This window comes from Herpailurus yagouaroundi, unplaced genomic scaffold (assembly GCF_014898765.1).
Source record: "Herpailurus yagouaroundi ecotype Mexico unplaced genomic scaffold, PumYag 215, whole genome shotgun sequence".
Taxonomy (NCBI): domain Eukaryota; kingdom Metazoa; phylum Chordata; class Mammalia; order Carnivora; family Felidae; genus Herpailurus; species Herpailurus yagouaroundi.
The window spans coordinates 4,282,686-4,302,568 of record NW_024412446.1 but is presented as its reverse complement, the minus strand read 5'-3'; the positions used below and the strand labels follow the sequence as shown (position 1 = coordinate 4,302,568).

Below are 19,883 nucleotides of genomic sequence, written 5' to 3'. Positions count from 1 at the left end.
TTTCTCTAGGGGACTCAAGGTCTCTGGCTTGGGGAAATTGGAGCTAGTGTTCATCTTGGAAAAATCTAGGTTCTTTTAATATTTGATTGAGTGATGGGAAAGGATGGGGAAGCAAGTTATAGGTCCCTGTCACAGTAGTATTGCAGCCTGAGGCAAAAGTTGTTTCAGAACATTGTTAAGAGGGCTAGGAGTTTTATGCTGGGGAGTTTGGTACCCAAGAGGTTGGAGGAGGGAATTTTTCCTTGCCTTTTTCTGATTGGGGATTGAGCAGAAGTCAGATAGATCTACAGAACAGTTTTCAGCTTGTCATATTCCAAAAGGTGAGGATTGGGTCAATTACAGCACTAAGGGTTGGAGCCCAGAAAGTGAGGATGTATGTGTGACGTAAGGGGGTGGGGTAAGAGAGTGAGGGGATGGTTGGCAAGGGGAGAGGAGTGGAGAATTGGGGTGAGGAGGGGACTGAACCTGACTCTTGCCAGAGTGAACTGAAATTTCATTTTTTTTTTTTGTAATTTTTTTTTTTTTAAACATTTATTTATTTTTGAGACAGAGAGAGACAGAGCATGAACGGGGGAGGGTCAGAGAGAGGGAGACACAGAATCTGAAACAGGCTCCAGGCTCTGAGCTGTCAGCACAGAGCCCGACGCGGGGCTCAAACTCACGGACTGCGAGATCATGACCTGAGGTGAAGTCGGCCGCTTAACCGACTGAGCCACCCAGGCGCCCCTGAAATTTCATTTTTTAAAAAGATTCATTTTTTTATTTTATTTTACAATTTATTTATTTATTTTGAGACAAAGAAAGAGTGCGTGTGTGTGCACACTTGAGCAGGGGAGGGGCAGAGAGAGGGGAGAGAGAGAGTATCCCAAGCAGGCTCTGCACTGTCAGCACAGAGCTTGATGTAGGTGCTCGAACTCATGAACTGTGAGATCGTGACCTGAGCTGAAATCAAGAGTCAGATGCTTAACCGACTGAGCCACCCAGGCACCCCTGTAAACTGAAATTTCAAAATTAACTTTACCTTTCAGAGATCTCTAGGTAATTGACTATGGAAAGCCATTTTTTGGTATAGTCTATCCAACTGAAACCACAATAGTACATTTTAAGAAACCTTATATTGAATCCTGTTATTGAAACAGTTATTTCAGTGGAAAGGAGTTCATGCTAGAGGACTTCAGACTTGGAATAGTAGTAATTTTTCTCCCATAAGGATTTAGTTAGTAAAGTCATTTTAAAAATACTTAAATGTCTGAATGGGAGCCCGGGGAGTCAGAGCCTGACTCTTGATTTCGGCTCAGGTCATGATCTCACGTTTTTGTGAGTTCAAGCCCCACATTGGGCTCTGCGCACCGACCTTGAGTGGAGACTGCTTAGGATTCTCCCTTTCTCCCTTTCTCCATTTCTCCCTTTCTCTGTCCCCCCCCCATCTCTCAAAATAAATAAATAAACTTAAAAAAAACGAAAACTTAAATGTCTGATTTCGACCACATCAAGGTTTAGTACTCAAATAAGGGCTTCCTCTAGAAACATGGGCTTTTCATACATTCTTATCCCCTTTATCAGTCATTGTCAGCATTAACAAGGCACAAAGCCTCAAACAAAAGTTGTGTAGCAAGGCCAATGGCCTTTAAAATTTTTACTTAATTTGAGGCGCTGGTGTCACCAATTACAGTCCTAGATAGTGCAGAATATGCACACCTGTAATGGGTAACAGATCTCAGTTCAGTTTGCAAAAAAGTCCCTGCTTTAGGAGAAATACCAGTACTGACCTGAACAAGAGCACTGGAGATAGGGTCAAGTTCTGATCCCAGTAGCTGTTACGTGACCTTGAGCGAGTCACTTGACATCTGGACTGTCAGGGAAATGGGGACAGGTGAGATGCTGGAGTAGAATTCAGTGTTTCTTAACTGGAGGTCTACATCCAAGTGGCCAGGTTCTGTTCGAGACTACTGAATCAGGAGCCTCGGTGTCCATTTTTGTGTTCTCTGAAAAAGCTCCCTGTGTAAAACTGGCATGGTAAGCATTTCTTAGCCCTCCCAAGACTTACAGAACTAAGGACTCTTGTATTTTCATTGTTAAACACATTCAGCAAAGTATTTTCAGTTCCATTCACATTATGAACTGATCTGACTTTGAGGTTGGCTTTTCAGAACATAATGCAGAACACTGAAATTGTGGTTGGCTTGCTTTTATTTTAGTTTTTGTAGAATTTTTATTAGGTCGGTTGAATTTAGTGCTGGAGATTAAGTAGCCACCAGGGGGCCTCAGTGAATTGTAAAGGTTCCAGTGACTCTTATGGTGGTGAGTCCGCTAAATACCATGTAATATCTGTTTCTTCACTGAGCTTGGAATTTAGGATCTAAAGGCAGATGATCTGTCAATCTGGATTATGTTCCTTTCCTTTTCCTTCCTTACACACCTCTTAAGAGAACTTTGGATTTAAAGACTTGTTGTATTAGCAATTAGTTCTCTAGAAAGTTCAGTTTCTTTTTATCTTATGCTTTCATTAGGAATCTTAATAACAAAACTTGCCTCAACGGAAGTGATATAAGATCTTAATATGTATATAAGTGATATAAGTAGTTAATATGTACTTTCTCAAAGCTAAGATGTCACAGATGCCTGATGGCACGTAGACCATCTAGCGACAACACTCCTTTAAATCAGTTACTTTGCATGTTATATCACTGTTTGGATGGCAGATAGAACTGGGGGTTCAAAGCACCTTTATTTATTTTTATTCATTTTTTTAAAAGCAGGCTCTGTACCCATTATGAGACTCAAACTCACGTCCCTGAGATCAGGAGTCACATGTTCTGCTGACTGAGCCAGCCATGTGCTCCCAAAGCATACCATTAAATAAAGCTTTAAAGTCCTTTTAAGTGCTAGGCTAATTCTAGTTTTTTTTTTTTTTTTTTTTTTACTCTGTTTAGTATGTGCTAAGTGTATTGTATTGTGATGATGAATCGGTTGGTTGCACTTCTTAGTATTGGAAAGGGCCTTTAGAGTCATATAAGCAAGTGTTAGGAACAAGGCATTTGTGCTTAGTCTGAGAATTTCTCCCCTTTATTACCAGTGGGTTCGTATTAACACATTACTGTTACTATTTGCAGAAGTTTCTGCTTTAAAGATTTCTCATCCATTGTAGAAATCTATATTCCAGGGCTATATATGTTGGAAGTTCTGGGTTCCTTTTGGGAAGGTAGGAGAGGAATCTTAAAAAGGAAGCTCTTTTCCAAAAGAACACAATCTAAGCACAAAAATACTTTGTGTGTAAAAAACGAAGTTGATTCTCCATTATGATATAACCATTACACTTTGAGATACTGTGGATCAAGTCATGTCCCCTGTGACATTAAACAGAGCAACATGGGTAATATATAAGGAGGGAATTAAAGTTGTTCTCCAAAGCAAGGTCTGTGGGAAGAATGTGAGGACATAATGTTGCACGTACTGTCTCTTCATTGCAGGTCGAGTTGTGTTTAGAGTGCATCGAATGGGCCAAATCAGAGAAAAGAACTTTCTTACGCCAAGCTTTGGAGGTATGTGCCTACACTAGTACTGATTTCAGGTCTTTGGGTATTAGACTGTGAATGTAATTAACACCATTCTGATCAAAAGTATTTTCAGTAATTTTGTATTATCCAGGCAGCCAAAGGTTATTGATAGTAATCCCACTCAGGAGAATACTCTGGTGGCAGTTTTGAGATAGACCTGCTGTTTGGCTCAGAAGAGTAAGCAGTAGCACAGTAAAGTTAACAATCACTGGCCATGGTAGGAGATAATGGGCTGGATTTGGTGCTCTCTCCAGGACTTGTGTATTCAACAGTAACAGTTCTGTGACTGTCAATCTTTGATTTCTTTCTTTGGCCTTTTTCTTTCTTTCTGTCAGTCAATGCCTTTTCTCTTTCCTAGGCAAGACTGGTGTCTTTGTACTTTGATACCAAGAGGTACCAGGAAGCATTGCATTTGGGTAAGTAAGCTGGTAGAAAGTAATAAGGCATCCTAGCTGGCTAAATAAATGTATTCTGAACCTGGCCACTCTTACTAGTTATATACTAACAACTTATGTTCTGTTTACTTCTAAGAAGGATTTAAAGTGGCTTACATTTACTGAACCTGTCATGGAAAAATGCCTTTGGAAGTTGTGAATAACTACCCAGAGTTAGTCTGTCAGATTTAGAAACCAAAAGGATCAAACTGCAAGTGTTTGACTATTACATTTACTATACTTGTTTATAATTATATTTAAAATCTCTTTTAAAGCCCAAGAAGTTAACTGGTGCAAATGTATATGGCAGCTAGAGTGGTCCGACTAAAGGCTTTCCCTTTGTGGCCTTTAAACACCCTGGAGTCTTTGCCTGCTGCTTTTTTTTTTTTTTTTTTCTTTCTTTCTTTTTTTTCTTTTTTCTTTTTTTTAAATTAGTGGGTAGATCTGGGCTATTTTCCCCAGATGAAAGATTATGGTTCTCTATTAAAGTTGAAAAAATTGCCAGTATTAAGTTTTTATCCAGCAAAATGGGATTTCATATGATTCAAATAGTAGCATTAAAAAAACAACAGTTTTATTGAGATGTAATTCATAGACCATAAAATTCACCCTTTTATTTATTTAATAAAGTTTATTTTGAGAGAGAGCGCACACATGCGTGAGCAGGGGAGGGGCGGGGAGGGGGAGAGAGCGAGCGAGCGAGGAAGGGAGAGAGAATATGAATATACTGACATGGGGCTTGATCTCGTGAACTGTGAGGTCGTGACCTGAGTCGAAATCCAGAGTCAGACACTTAACCAGCTGAGCCACCCAGGTGTCCCCAAATTCACCCTTTTAAAAGTGTACAATTCATTGTTTTTTTACCACTGAATTTACCCGAATACAGTATATTCACAGTTGTCCAATCATTCCACAATGTGATTTCAGAACATTTTCATCACCCCAGAAAGAAACCTTGTACCCATGTACCCATTAGTTATCACTTCCCATTGTTCCCCACCCCCCACCAGGCAAGCATGAATCTACTTTGTGCCCCTATGGATATTCCTGTTCTGGACATTTCTTATAAATAGAATCTTGTAGTATATGGTCTTTCACTTGGCATATTTTTAAGGTTCGTCCATGCTGTAGCATATATCAGTACTTTATTCGTTTTTATTGCTGAATATCCATTGTGTGGTTATGCCACGTTTTATTTATTTATTGTCTTTTTTATTTTAGCCATCTTCGTGGGGGGTGCAATTGGTATCTCATTGTGGTTTTGATTTGCATTTCCCTGATGACTAATGATGTTGAGAATCTTTTCATGTACTTATTGGCCATTTGTATGTCTTTGGAGAAATGTTTATTCAATCCTTTGCTTGTTTTTTAATTGGGTTGGTTGTCATTTTATTGTTCACTCTAGATACAGGTCCCTTACCAGATACGTGGTTTGCAAAATTTTCCCCCCTATTTTATGGGATGCTTTTTTACTTTCTTGAATAGTGTCCTTTGAAGCACATTAAAAAAAATTTGTTTTTAGATGTTTATTTGTATTAGAGAGCCAGACAGTACGTGAGCGGGGGAGGGGCAGAGAAAGACAGAGACAGAATCTGAAGCAGCTCCAGGCTCTTGAGTTGTCAGCAGAGCCCAACGTAGGGCTCAAACTCACCAGCTGTGAGATCATGACCTGAGCCGACGTTGGATGCTTAACTGACTGAGCCACCTAGGCACGCCCCAGAAGCACATTTTAATTTAAAGTCCCATTTGTTTTTTCTTTTGTTGCTTACACTTTCAGTATCATACCTAAGAAATCATTGCCTAATCCCAGATCACAAAGATTTACTCCTGTGTTTTATGGGTTTAGCTCTTATGTTCAGGTCTTTGATTTATTTTGAGTTAATTTGTATATATGATGCAAGTCTATTTGGATTTGATTTTCTCATCTGAGATGAGAAGAAGGTGTATTTGGAGAACAGTGGCATATCCAGAACTCTTTCCTTCCCCCTCCAATCTTAGTGCCTGGCGTTTCTTATGTAGTATTATGATTGCTAGACAGGAAGAGAATGAGACCAGGTGGCTGTCTGAACTGAATAACTAGTTTCAGCATGTTCTGGGTGGAGATTCTCACTGTATTCAGATCTTCTGAGTAAGCTTATAGGATTTTTGGCCCTAATGTTGTCTTTAGTATGTAGAAAACTTCAAAGAGGTCTGTGTTTCTCTTTTGGAAGAGAAAATAGCACATAAGTAAAAAAAATTAATTCTTGCAAATAGACTACCTCTCTGAGTTCAGGCCAGTTTCTTTATCCTGAGTGTTCTTATGAGGGTGGGAGAGTGAGGCGTTACAGTATTAAGGTATTAAGATTATGGCTAACAAAGGGGTATATATTTTTTCCTGCTCCAGGTTCTCAGCTGCTGCGGGAGTTGAAAAAGATGGATGACAAAGCCCTTTTGGTGGAAGTACAGCTTTTAGAAAGCAAAACATACCATGCCCTGAGCAACCTGCCGAAAGCCCGAGCTGCCTTAACCTCTGCTCGAACTACAGCAAATGCTATCTACTGCCCCCCTAAATTGCAGGCCACATTGGATATGCAATCAGGTAACACCCTAGCTACTCATGGCATGTTTTCTTAAAGTTCATCTTATCTTACAGTGGGGAGGAATGGGGGCCATGGGGATGGAGAATGTAATTGGCTGATTCTACTCAGGCTTCTCAGAGAAACCAATTAGAAGGATACATTCCCTCCTATTAACTTGCTGTTAACTGCCTAAAATATATTAAGAACATGGTTATCTGTGGTGGTCCAGGCGACATGATGGTTATAGCCAAGAGCCTAGAATGGTCTCACAAGTTTAAAAAGCTCCCTTAACTTCCACCTTAGTCACTCATTTAGGGTGGTAGCACTTCTCTTCAGAATTAGACTAACCCAAGTCTCTTGTCACTTGGCGACCTTGGTAAAGCATGTTGGACTTCTGCATAGGGCCTCAGATCAGGGCTAAAGGAATGCCTCCCCTACTACCCCCAATTGCAGTTGAGTGTAGTGGATACCTTTCTGATGGAGTGTGTGAATATTGGGGCTAAGAGACCATGGATTGGCAGGAGAATGCTTTTTCTTGTAGCTAGCAGCTTTTATTCTAGTTTATCATCATTATTGAAAGAGCACTGGAATTGGAGGCGGAAGACTAGTTTAGGGGCGCCTGGGTGGCTCAGTCGGTTAACCATCTGACTCTTGATTTCAGCTCAGGTCATGATCTTACGGTTCGTGAGTTTGAGCCCCTGAGTTGGGCTCTTTGCTGACAGTGTAGGGCCTGCTTGGGATTCTGTCTCTCTCCCCCTGTACATACTCCCCCCATCCCCCCTCTGAAAATAAATAAGCAGTAAAAAAAAAAAAAAAAAAAAAAAAAAGACTACTAGTTTGAAGTCCTGGTGTTACCTCTGCAATCTTTGTTTATAATTGTATAAGTGAAAGAATACCTGTCCTACTTGCTTATCAGGTATTGTGAATATCACATGATATGTTTTATCATTCAGAGGTTAAGAGCAGAAGCTCTACAAACTACCTTTCCTAGGTTGAAATTGGGGTTCTGTCAGTTTCTAGCTGTGTGGCTTTGGGCAAGTTATTTATCTGTAGCTCATCTGTAAAATGGTGATAATAGTCGTACCTTCTCATAGGATCGTGGTGAGGATTAAATGGGATGATGAACGTGAGCTCTTACCACAGCACCTAGCTTTCACCAGTATTGGCACTTGCTTTAAGCTGCTCCTCTTTCCTTATGCCCTCCTTCATGGGCAGGAGATGAATTTGCATCTGATATCTCAGAGGAAATGGAGGCCCTGTGTACATGAACCCTCTTCTCATTCCTCTCCAGAATTTCTGTCACTGATTCTTTTACCTGTCCTTCTGTTCATTCTGAGTCTTCAGTCTTTCTTCTCCCCTTGGATCTTCCTGTTAGTCCTTGAACTGCCCCAGCTACAAAAGCATAGGCCTTTCTCCTTTCTAAATTGCTGTCTTTTTTTCTGTCAAGTTTCTTGAAAAAGCTGAAAAAGTATCCTTCCTTTACTGACTCCTTGAAAGAAGTCAATAACTTCCTTATAACCTCTCCTTTTGGGGGGAAGTTGACCCTATTGAACACTCTAGTCTTCTTTGACATCAGTGTCTTCTTGGTTCTCCTCCCTTGACTGACTCTCTTTGGTCACACTTTGCTGTTTCCTCTTCCTTGTGACTTTTAAGTGTGGGTGTTTCTCAATGTGTTTCTTAGCTTCTTTCTCTTCCTGTTCTGTTTCCTGTCTCAAATCTTATACTCACCTGTGGCTTTCGCTGCTGCATGCCACCAGTGGTCTCTTCACCTAGACCTTCAGTAGCTTCCCTCTCTCCTAAATTCCAGGTCCAGATTTCCAGCTGCATAATGGACATACATACCTAAATGTCTCAGGCGTCTCAGTCTCAACATGTCAAAAAGCAAAATTATTATCTAACTCCTCTCTCAACCTTTTTGTCCTGTTCAAGTGAGTAGTATCATTATTGGTTTAATGTTTCTCAAGCTACTGTCTTTGGGTTAATTTTGACTCCTTTTTCTCTTCACCCTTCATATCTAGTCAGTTGCTAGATCAGGTTTAGTTTGTCTCCAAACCTGCCTCCTCCTTCCCCATCCTACAGTCACTGTGCTAATAAAGGTCTGGGGCATTGGAGCAATGTTTTGCTGATGTAACCGTTGCTGATTACTTCTCCCAATCCACTACTGACCCCAAAGTCATTTTTCTCAAACACAAATCTGATCATGTAACTCCTTCATTTGAAATTCTCCAGTGGTTTCCTATTATTCCCAGGCTACATTTTACTTTAACATGGCAAGCTAAAGGAAAGCATCTTTTCATCAGTTACCAGATAACTTCATGTGTTCCTCCTTTTGTGCCTTTGTGTGTTTTGTCTTCTTTGCCTGGAAATTCCCCCTTCTCATCTATCCCCTTGGCAGACTCCTGTGCACCCTTCCAGATCCAGTTGTGCTTTCTTTTCTTTTGGACTTCCCTATCAAAGCTCTATTCTTTTGTGCATGGTGCTAGTCTTGTTTCTGTTTTGGTGACCATCTTTCCCACTGTGTGACTGTGAGCTTCATGAGGGCCTTTTCTTCATATTTTCTCTGTAGTAATTATATCAGTTCCTGGCACATAGTAGGCATTAATATTTGTGTTGAATGAGTGACAGTCTCAGTTTTTTTGTTGCTGTGTTGTTTTTTAAAAAAATTGTTTTTTAACGTTTATTTATTATTGAGAGACAGCGTGAGCAGGGGAGGGGCAGAGAGAGGAGACGACACAGAATCTGAGGCAGGTTCCACGCTCTGAGCTGTCAGCACTGGAGGCGGGGCTCGATCTCACGAAACTGTGAGATCATGACCTGAGCTGAAGTCAGACACTCAACTGACTGAGCCACCCACGTGCCCCGTTTTGTTTTTTAAATAATAAACCTCCTGGGGGATCTGGGTGGCTCAGTCGGTTAAAGGACCAATTCTTGATTTCGGCTCAGGTCGTGATCTCATGGTTGTGAGGTTGAGCCCCAAGTCAGGCTCTGTGCTGGGTGTGGAGCCTGCTTACAATTCATTCATTCATTCATTCATTCATTCATTCATTCATTCATTCATTCTCTCTCTGTCTCTCGCCCCCTCCCCCCTCCCTCTCTCTCTCTCCTCCCTCCTTATCTCTCTTCCTCCCTCCCTCTCCCTCCCTCTCTCGCTCTGCCTGCCCCCTCTCCATGCTCACGTGCGTACTTTCTCTCTCTCAAAAAATGTTCTCTTTAAATAAATAAATAGATAAACCTATAATAGCCATGTTGCTTGGAGTCCTAATGTGGGCCCTATTTATTACTGTATTTGGGAAAGCAGTATACCAGTTCTTGGCCCTTATTTTACCTTTTCTTTTTCTTTTTTTAAACTAGTCTTACTGTGGGTCTGGTCTGTTCTCTTCTAGCTCAGGACCAGGAGGTGTGGGAAATGGGGATTTGTCTAATCTAGTTTAGCAGTGTTAATAGTTTGCTGGACATTCTTGAGGGCGCTCTCCTTGGCTACAGAGAAGGGTGGATTTTCTCCAGCTCCCTTTAGTTTAGAACAGTAGAGAAGAAGGGTGATTCCTTTAGCCTCAAAATGAGAGGTTTCTTGGGTAGAGTATTTTAAAAGTACTGGGGTGTGGCACATATACTCAGTAAATGGTTATTAAGTCACAAGTTCCCAGATGGTGTACAGGCATGCAAGTATATGGTAGGTGGGTTTAAAATGTGCTGAAACACGGGACACCTGGGTAGCTCAGTCAGTTAAACATCTGGCTTTGGCTCAGGTCATGATCTCACAGTTTGTGAGTTCGGGCCCCGCATTGGGTGAGCTTGAGCCCTGCCTTGGGTGATCCCCACTTCTCTCTCTCTCTCTCTCTCTCTCTCTCTCTCTCTCTCTCTATCTCAATCTCCATCTCTTCCCTCCCTCCCTCCCTCCCTCCCTCTCCCTCCCCCTTGTGGGATTCTCTCTCTCCCTTTCTGCCCCTAGCTCACTTGCACCCTCTCTCAAATAAATAAGTAAATAAACAAACAAATAAATAAAATGTGCTGAAACATTGTTCCCTTGGGTCACGTGTAAGTAGTTTTTATCCTTTTATTTCAAGGTGCTGAATACTTTCTCTGTGTCTTGATGTTAAGAATGTTGGGAAGCACTGTGGTAATAAACAAATGGGGCTGAGGTCTGTAACCTCATAAAGGCTGAAGTGGAGTTAGAACTAATACAGACTCTGAGGGCTTAGATGCTTCCCAAACTAGAAAAAACTAAATTTCATGTTATCCCAAGTGATAGTGTAGGTTGCAAGTAATAGCAAGTTCAATCAAAGTTAGCCTTGTTGGGAACAACCCAGCTTTTTTTTTTTTTTTTTTCAGGTTTATTTTTTATTTTTGAAAGAAAGAGAGCACTGGCAGGGGAGGGGCAGAGAGAGAGGGAGACATAGAATCCAAAACAGACTGCAGGCTCTGAGCTTGTCAGTGCAGAGCCCGATGAACCCACAAACCATGAGGTCACAACCTGAGCTAAAGTCGGACACTTAACTGACTGAGCCATCCAGGTGCCCTTCCAACTTCTAAATGATAGAGAATTATTTAAACTGTAGTCTATCAGCCGAAGGAAGTACTGCTTAACCATGTCCAGTTAAATTAAGTTCATATGTCTAGCATTATATGAAGTCTGTATATTGATTGCATCTAGGCAAAAGCACACCTGTAAATGACAAGTATCTGAAATGAGAGTATAAGAGATTGGATTTCTTTTTTCTTATGAGGGCAGCTTACATATAAAAATGTCAAGCTTAGGCAAGCTGTCTTAAAGACATGTTACCAAAACAAGTCATTCAGGCAGTCCAGGATATTTGGTTGAACTTCCTGACCTATTGGAGGCTAAACGTGGCCTTTTCTAGTGGCTTCAGAAGATAGCAGAACCATGGTGGTGATGGGAAGCCTGGGGAAGGATGTTAGCGTTCCCCGCCTGCCCCTGCTTTTTAAAGGTTTTTAGGATCCCCTTTGAGTAGGGTCTCTAACTCCTTTGGAATTTATATTGTCAAGATGACATTGAACTTGGTGACTAAAGAACTAGGTCTAATCCCAGCTCTGCCACTAGCCGGCATTGACTTTAGGGCAGGCCCTTTATCCCTTCCTGACCTCATCACTAAGTAGATGGGGTTGGGATAGATTTCTGAGGCCCTTCCCAGCTCTGATCTTTGATGGTTCTATTATTTCATATGGTTCTTACTCCTTTCTTTTTAATGCCCAGGTATTATCCATGCAGCAGAGGAGAAGGATTGGAAAACTGCATACTCATATTTCTATGAGGCATTTGAGGGTTATGATTCCATCGATAGCCCCAAGGCCATCACATCTCTGAAGTACATGTTGCTGTGCAAAATTATGCTCAACACGTAGGTACACATTAACTTGGGGGTATGAGAACTCAAGTTCTTCACCTCAGTTTTTGGCCATACAGATGGCTTGCACAGGGAGTTGGGCTGGTTACAGAAGCAGAAGTGGCCACCTCTGGGGCTGGTTGACATAGAGTGGGGGGATTGAAGGTGTTCCAGAGCACATTTCCTTGCTATCTTTGAGAATCAGGGAGACAGATTTTAGAAATCTCCTTTCCAGACTCTCTTAGAGTGTTCTCATCATCCTGCAATTATTATGACCAGAGAGTTGCTGAGCACCAGACAGTGGGCCTGGAAATTAGCTTACAGTCCAGCACTGGCCAGGTGGGCCACCCAGAATGGGGGTGGGTTAAGGAAGAGGTTAGGGAGAGGTTTGAGTAAGGGGATAACAGCAAGTATGACAGATCTTTTCATAAGGAATTCTACAGAATTTATCAGCATTCCTTTGGGAGTAATGAGATATTGACCGACATTATTCTGTCTGTTGGGTCTACGACTTTTGGGACGTTCAGTGCTGCTTTCTTTTTAATGCTGGAGTTTTTCTGCTCTCAAGTGCTGGGCTTAGGCAGAGAGTGAAGAAAGCCTGCCTTCTGTGAGGTGAGGGGCCTGTGGGTTTGGGTGTGGGGACTGTTAACCTCTATGGGCGGTCTTCTCCGTGGAATTCTGAGACAAATTTGCCTCAACCTATACTTAGAAGCCTAACATCCTGGAGCAGTTGACCGAGTTTGTCTTTTTTTTTCTAGCCCAGAAGATGTCCAGGCTTTGGTGAGCGGGAAACTTGCGCTTCGGTATGCAGGGAGGCAGGTAGGGAATACTTTGACTGCAGTTCTGATCCTCTACTCACTCTGAGGCCAGCACATTGTCAGTCATGATGCACAGTGAGACCAGTGCTCTTCAGGTCTCCATTCTATATTCTCCACGTGATCCCCCCTCGCCCCCTGCCACCCCTTTCCCTTAAGGCCATGCAGTGTGTTTCCTGTACTGTTAAATTCTTGGCCTGGAGAGTCTGTGCTTGGTGCTCTTATGGACATCAGGTGGTTGGAGGGAGTTATAAGAACTGAACCATAGCATTTGCACAAGTTAGGTTGCATTTTGCTTTGACCAAAAATTTTATCTATCTTGAGCCTGATTTGTTAACTTAATATGTGCAGACTATGAAATCTTGGGTTCTCCAAGAATCTGGAGCCTGGCAAGGTCTGGTGCACATGTGCTTTAGGGAGGTTGAAGTGCTTGGTGCAGAAACTAGGTTTTGATGGCTCATCCAAGTGTTGCTCAGTACCTTTCCAATTCATGTCCTCAGTGTGTGTGGTGCAAGAGGCCTTTGATAGTCAGGAGGAGCCCCTTTTGTGCCTGAGTAGGTATGAGTATGACCTGTGTAAAGGTGGTCTCAGAAGTCTGGACCATCCCTTCTTTGTACTTTGCTTGATTATCACTAGTCAAGTAAAAGTAATCTTTCTGGATTTCAAATGCAGTTGTCTCTGAACAATAGACCCATTAACAATCTTATTATGTCCTTGGAGGAATGGCCCTAACAGATGGAAGAAACTGTCCTTCTCTACAAGTGGTCCTAAATGGCTTTTCATCCAAAAAAGTTTCAGATCCCCTCGTAGTTTTGACCACAGGAATAGTCGTTATTACTACATTGAAGGACTCATTGCCTGTATGGAACTAGAGTTCAGGAAATGGGCTAAGAGAGGTCTCAAGTGTCCAGGACAGGGTCAGGTAAGTAGTAAATGGTGGAGCCAGACTTTGAACTTGGGTTATCTGACTCTCATTTCCAGGCGTTTCTAATTGTGACATCTGTTCTGTCTGGCATAAATGCTGAGACAGACTAATGATTAGTTTTGCACCATTTCAAAGTCTGCTGTGTAGGGGCGCCTGGGTGGCGCAGTCGGTTAAGCGTCCGACTTCAGCCAGGTCACGGTCTCGCGGTCCAGGAGTTCGAGCCCCGTGTCAGGCTCTGGGCTGATGGCTCAGAGCCTGGAGCCTGTTTCCGATTCTGTGTCTCCCTCTCTCTCTGCCCCTCCCCCATTCATGCTCTGTTTCTCTCTGTCCCAAAAATAAATAAACATTGAAAAAAAAAATTTAGAAAAAAAAACAAACAAAAAAACAAAACAAAGTCTGCTGTGTAACACATAGCGTCCTTATATAAGTGCATAGGCTGGTACGAGAGGAGGTCCTTCTGGTCCTTTGTACCTTGATGACCACTTTCAAGCAGGAGTCAGAACAGTCTCCCAGAAAGATTGTAGATGTCTTGCTGAGTGGAGACTTGATAGCTTGGTGAAGTGCCTTTTATTAACCAGGTTAGAAGTTGCTCTCAGCCACTGATTGTACCTTCATGCCTCTGTGGCATTTTAACATTGAGTGTAATATGTAGAATTCTGGTGTCTCAGCCCTAATGAAAATAGACCTTGGCTCGTGCTCTGTACCAAACCTGGGAGAATGAGAGTTGATGAAGCACAGGTATGATCAGGTCTAAGGGCAAAAAGAGTCTGGGGGCTTGGGCATAAAGAGCCTTGGAGGAGGGGTAAAGAGATCATAGTTCTCTGGTCATTTTCTAGCTTTTCTTCCCAGGCCTCTGAAAAACAATGGTGGGGCAGGTTCTTCCTTGCATCCAAAAGTTGTTTGGACATAGTGTACTGCTTATGACATTTAGTGGATGAGGTCTGAGTGCAGAATAGATCACTTTCACTGCTTTTCTCTTTACTCTTAGACAGAAGCATTAAAATGTGTGGCTCAGGCTAGCAAGAACAGATCACTGGCAGATTTTGAAAAGGTAAGCATGGTATCGGGTTGGTAGGGAATTGGGTGGAGGAGAGGGGCATTTACATACTTAAAAAAACCTTTTTGTTTGTAAATAATAGTTTCACAAGAAGTTTCAAAGATAGTACACAGTGATCCCATGTACCATTCACCTAGTTTCCCCAATGGTTACATCTTAATTATAGTACAGTATCAAAACCTGGAAAGAGTTGAGCACTTTTGTACAATGAAACTTGTTGAGTTGTAATACCTCATTTATATATAGTAATTTTCAGTTTCAAACATTTGTTTCTGTCATCCTTTTCTACTTAATTTTTCACAACAACCTCTTACCTGCATTTTATAGTTGAGGGAGCTGGGGTTCAGCGAGAAGGCCCGAAGCCCCACAGCTCACATGTCAGGGTTCGATGCCAGGCTTGGCACTTGTTCCACATTCCACGGTCTCAGGGTTTCCTTCAGCTCCAGAAATGTCAGCTCTGCTTCTCGTCTGTCGGCAAAGGAGAAGTCTTGATGTATGCTAGTGGACTGGAACACACTTCCTCAGTTCACTCTTCAGGCCGTCTTTGTCTCCTCTGCCTTCCACTCATTGTTAGTGAAGGTTTGAAAAGGGAGAACTTGCCTGAGCAGTAGTGTGAGACTTATCTGTTCTCTTCTGAGCCTCTCTTCTCTTAGTCTGAGTATATTGACCAACCTAATAAAAACAAACCTAGATCTAGGAAGAAAAACGTAGTGTGGACAGAGGCTAGACCATTTGGCTGTGGGTGTCCCCCAAGATTCATCATCTTTGCAGAGCTTTCTTGCTGGTTTCATTCACTTCCTTACTTGTCATGATTTGCTTGCTTAACACCTTATAGCACAGCTGGCATGAGGCTGGATATTGAGACCATTTCTCAGGGTAGATAAATTACATTCATGAATAAACAAAATAGATCATTTTATTTTAAAGTTTGGGATGTTTGATGGGACACTTCTGTTAGTAGGTGTTCCTTGGGAAAAGGGTCTGGGAAACCCTAGGGCTAAACAAAATTAGATGCTTTGGTTTCTGTTAACTGCAGAACTGTATGCTGATGTTCTTGTAAAACTCCACGAGCCAGTTGTGGAATGCATTTCCCGTTATTTACCTCAAAAAACTTTTTTCCTTTTTTTTCACGGAGACCCTATTCACTCTGTGGATACATCTTGAGAACTGCTTGTATAGTTGATCTGGCTTTCAAGCTGAGCTGTTCTTGGGGCTTACGTGGTTTGAGCTGTCAACGTGAGACTTTCCTATGGAAAGATGGTGCCGAGAAGGGGCTCCGTCTTTTAGTTTTTGATGTTTCTTTTCTTCTACTTTCTGTCATAACTGGTCTTTCATCTCAGATCCTCCATAACTTCAGTCAACCATGGATTTACAAAGTCCAGCAGACGACTTAGGAAGCTAGGAGTAGTGTGCCTTTCAGGTGCTTCTGTGTGCCAATCTCTGTGACCGGCTCTCTTGGCAGGCCCTGACAGATTACCGGGCAGAGCTCCGGGATGACCCAATCATCAGTACACACTTGGCCAAGTTGTATGACAACTTGCTGGAACAGAATCTGATCCGGGTCATTGAGCCTTTTTCCCGAGTTCAGGTAAGGACCCTGCGTGGGACCCTGGTTCTTCTCTGGCTAAGCGTTCTCTCTAGCTCCCTCCCTTCCCACACCTATCCACAATAGGAACTTGCTTCCAGGGCTGTGTCTGGAGGGCTAGAGGCTTGAGCTTTTCATGTGGAGGTGCTGTGGGGTGGAGGCCGGGGAGATGGCCTCTGCTTGTAATCTGAGAGCAGTCCCCTCCTTGCTTCTGTAGTCACCGTGCCTGTGGTAGATACTCCTGTAGGGGCATGTGGGGTAGGAGTGTGTGTTGTCTGGCAATGAGAGGCAGGCAGACGGACAGAGCACGAGAGACCTAAGCATGACCAGAGACAGTCCGTCCCAGAGAGACGCTGGGCCAGGTTTCAGGAGACACAGCAATCCCACCCCCACTCTACCTCCATGTTAGAGGCAGAAGCATGACTCTCGGTGTCGCTGTCTCTCTGCCTTTTCTTTTAGATTGAACACATATCTAGCCTCATCAAACTCTCCAAGGTAAGCAGTCCTGAGCTTGTCTTGGGGGTGGGGACGGGGAGAGGGGCACATGGAGGTGCTGGCATTTACACTGGATGGGCCTGGTTGGAAGGTCCTCAAGCTTCTTCATGTGGTAAGGAGACCATGAGCTCAGAGCTCGAGTTGCATTGTTGCCGTTTTGTTTTCGATCCATTTGCCCTTTTATACAAAACTTTCATGCCCGTGTGACCTTCGACTAGTGGATACCAGTCCCTTTCATCATGTGCTTTGATTTTAGGCCGACGTGGAAAGGAAATTATCACAGATGATTCTTGACAAGAAATTTCATGGTGAGTAAGTCATATAGGCGAGGGGGCTGCTGGTGGTGGGGATGCGGATGAGGCATCACGCTCTTGTTTATCTTGAAAGGAGATGTTCCATTTGTTTCACCTGGTGGCTCCCTGGGATCCTTGCCCCTCTTATCCCCATAAGAGAATGTGTAATAGACATGTGCACATGGAACATGGAGATGCTTTCTGGTTCTCCTCCTTTCTGGAGAAAGGGAGGCAGCTAGGGAGCGGGCTGCTTCTCAAGTGCTTTTGTGTCTAATCCGTTCTTTTACCTGGGTTGCCCTTGTGTTTCCTGCAGGGATCTTGGACCAGGGGGAGGGTGTCTTGATTATTTTCGATGAACCCCCAGTAGATAAAACTTATGAAGCTGCTCTGGAAACAATTCAGAACATGAGTAAAGTAGTGGATTCCCTCTACAACAAAGCCAAGAAACTGACATAGGTGAGTGCTGGCTCCGGGACCCAGGCCCGGGCAGCGCTGTCTTCTGCCTGTCGAGACTGAAAGCCTCCTGGTGGCCTCGCAGCTTCCCCGATTGACACTGCTCTGTCTTCTCTTGCAGAGTTGGATCTGTAGCGGTCCTTTGGAGAGTGTGTGTGGCGGGAGAGTGAAACCTTTGGGGAAAATGCTAGGAGATTCTTTTTTCTTTTTGTTCTACTTTTCGCTCGGAAAGTTTTTAAATCCTCATTTGGTGCATCTGTATTCCAGCCAATAGGTGTGCCAGTTTTCATGTAATCTTTACTGGCCCGACTTGGGAGTGGGGAAATTGCTTAAAAAAAAAAAGAAAAAGAAAAAAAAAAGGTTATTCTAAATAAAAGGAAAAAGGCTTACACTACCTAAAGCTGTGCTCTCTGCCTCCTGGGAGAGGGCCGCAAAGCCAGGCCCTCCGCCAACCACTGGGGCTCCTCATCCACCTGCTGGGCGTCAGCTCTCCTCCTCTTCAGAATTGGGTGTTTGCCTGACCATCAAAGCAACGACTTTTTATTCTGTTTGTACTGAACCAAAACAAACAACTGTGTATAGACTGCTATTTTCTTTTTTATTTGAAATGCGGCGTTTCGGTGTTCTTCCCCTGCCACGTGGCCTGTCTCCCGTCCTCCCCCCCGACAGTGGCTCCAGCACACCGGCCGGAGGTCCCGCCGCAGCCGCACCCGCACAGCTCGCGCCGACCTGTGGAGGAGTGGGGACGCGGCCAGGAGCTAGTGTCCACCAGGGCCACGCGGGAGCAGTGTGGGCCCTCAGGGGGCCTGCTGAGCATGTGGCTCTTTTTAACACAGTAAACTAGATTAGACGTCAGTGTTTTAATTGCCCTTCTCTGCTCTTTTCCGTCCCTTCTCTTTTCCTCTCAACCAGGAGACCGTCACATGTCTCTCTCCCTCCCTCCTTTCCTCCAGGGGAGTCAGGCTGTCTGAAATCCATCAGCTTCTCTCCCTGTCCCCCTCCTCCTCCTGCTGTCAGATGGATTTAGTCTTTTTTTAACAAGTGAACATTGGAAATGCGACTGTGGGGTGTGGGGCTTTTGGTGTTTTTGTTTTCGTTTTTGGTTTTTTAAAATTTTCGTTGTTGGGTTTTCGAGCAACCTCATGTCCCCCTCCCAGGGAGCTTCTTTATTTACCTCTTAGAAATCGAACGGATGGGAGGTAGAGCATTGTATTTCCGCATGCTTTGTTTTATGATGAGATCACGTAGCAAGGCTTTCATGCCGTTTGGGCAGGTAAGCTTCTGTACCTCCGTCGTGCTCAGCTCTGTTTTCTTCCTCTCATCTCTTTGTCTTCTCCTCTCCTCCTCCCCTCATGCCTCATTCCCGCTGGCCTCCTTTTTCTTTCCCTTTCTCAGATGATCCTTCCAGGTTTTCGTAATAAATTTATATTTTGTAAAAGGATTTTGTTGTACCAGGTTTTGCATCCTCACTGAATCTGACTGGCTTTTACTTTCCTCTCCAAAATCAGGTTTTTTGTTCTCAACATCTTTCCCCGTCATGTCCAGTCACTGTTTTGGTTTTGGCACCATCAATATCAAATGTACAAACGGTTCTTGCTAACCAACACCAGGTATATCTGATGTTCAGATGAGTTCCAATAAAAACAATTTTTTTTTTTCAAAAAGTGTCCTTTCTTGAGTGCTGGAGGGCTTCTGATCAAGTCCACACAGCTCTGTGTAGCCTTCTAGACTGGCCAAAGCTCTGGTATCTCATTTGCTTCATGGGAGACCTTTGGACCCAGGGTGAAGTGGAGGGCTTCGGGTAAGAAAGTTGTCGGTGAGGTCAGAGGCGGGAAGTGGTGTGCAGGTATCCTTCCAATTTTTCCAAGGCAACACGGTCCAGTGAGGACACGGTTTGGGTTGTAATCCTCTGCCGCTTCCGTGGTAGGTAATTGTGGTGTGAGGGTTATATGAAGTCATGCAAGTGCCTGGGGAGTCCTGACATTCAGTTGTGGTTGTGCTTCTAGTTGGAATCTTTTGGAAAAGCCGTATGATTTTTCACACAGCCCCTCAGACCCCGGGAGTGGTGGTCTGAGGGGCTCTGAGGCTGACAGGAGAGAGGTGTGCGCTCTGGCCGCCAGTTTACTTCAGTCCAAACCACTCTCATTCTGTTTTAGTTTTGTATAGTCTCTTTGTAGTTTCACTTGTGGGAGGATTTTGCTTCACTAAGGGACTTTAAGAGATCTTCCAAAGGGATCCAGTCAGCCCTAGAGCTGGAGAAGAGGGAGGGTTTCCCAAGCCTAGGGCAGCCCCGAGGAGCTCAGTCGGCAGCAGCCCTTTCCTCTGCTCCCTTTGTGGGTCTGATGACCTCCTCTAGACCCGTGCTGTCC

At 43.5% G+C, this 19,883-nt stretch overlaps 1 protein-coding gene across 1 annotated transcript in view; it reads left to right on the top strand.

Moving 5' to 3' along the window:
* PSMD11 (proteasome 26S subunit, non-ATPase 11) overlaps window positions 1–19,171 on the top strand; it is a 30,297-nt gene extending 11,126 nt beyond the window's left edge. Inside the window, exons 4-14 of the mRNA XM_040455231.1 lie at window positions 3,471–3,542; window positions 3,916–3,973; window positions 6,375–6,569; window positions 11,762–11,906; window positions 12,650–12,710; window positions 14,620–14,682; window positions 16,151–16,276; window positions 16,733–16,768; window positions 17,025–17,076; window positions 17,375–17,517; window positions 17,636–19,171. Of these exons, the coding sequence (XP_040311165.1) occupies window positions 3,471–3,542; window positions 3,916–3,973; window positions 6,375–6,569; window positions 11,762–11,906; window positions 12,650–12,710; window positions 14,620–14,682; window positions 16,151–16,276; window positions 16,733–16,768; window positions 17,025–17,076; window positions 17,375–17,517 (951 nt within the window). The 3' untranslated portion in view covers window positions 17,636–19,171. The remainder of the gene's footprint in view (window positions 1–3,470; window positions 3,543–3,915; window positions 3,974–6,374; window positions 6,570–11,761; window positions 11,907–12,649; window positions 12,711–14,619; window positions 14,683–16,150; window positions 16,277–16,732; window positions 16,769–17,024; window positions 17,077–17,374; window positions 17,518–17,635) is intronic.
* Window positions 19,172–19,883: the final 712 nt, after the last annotated feature.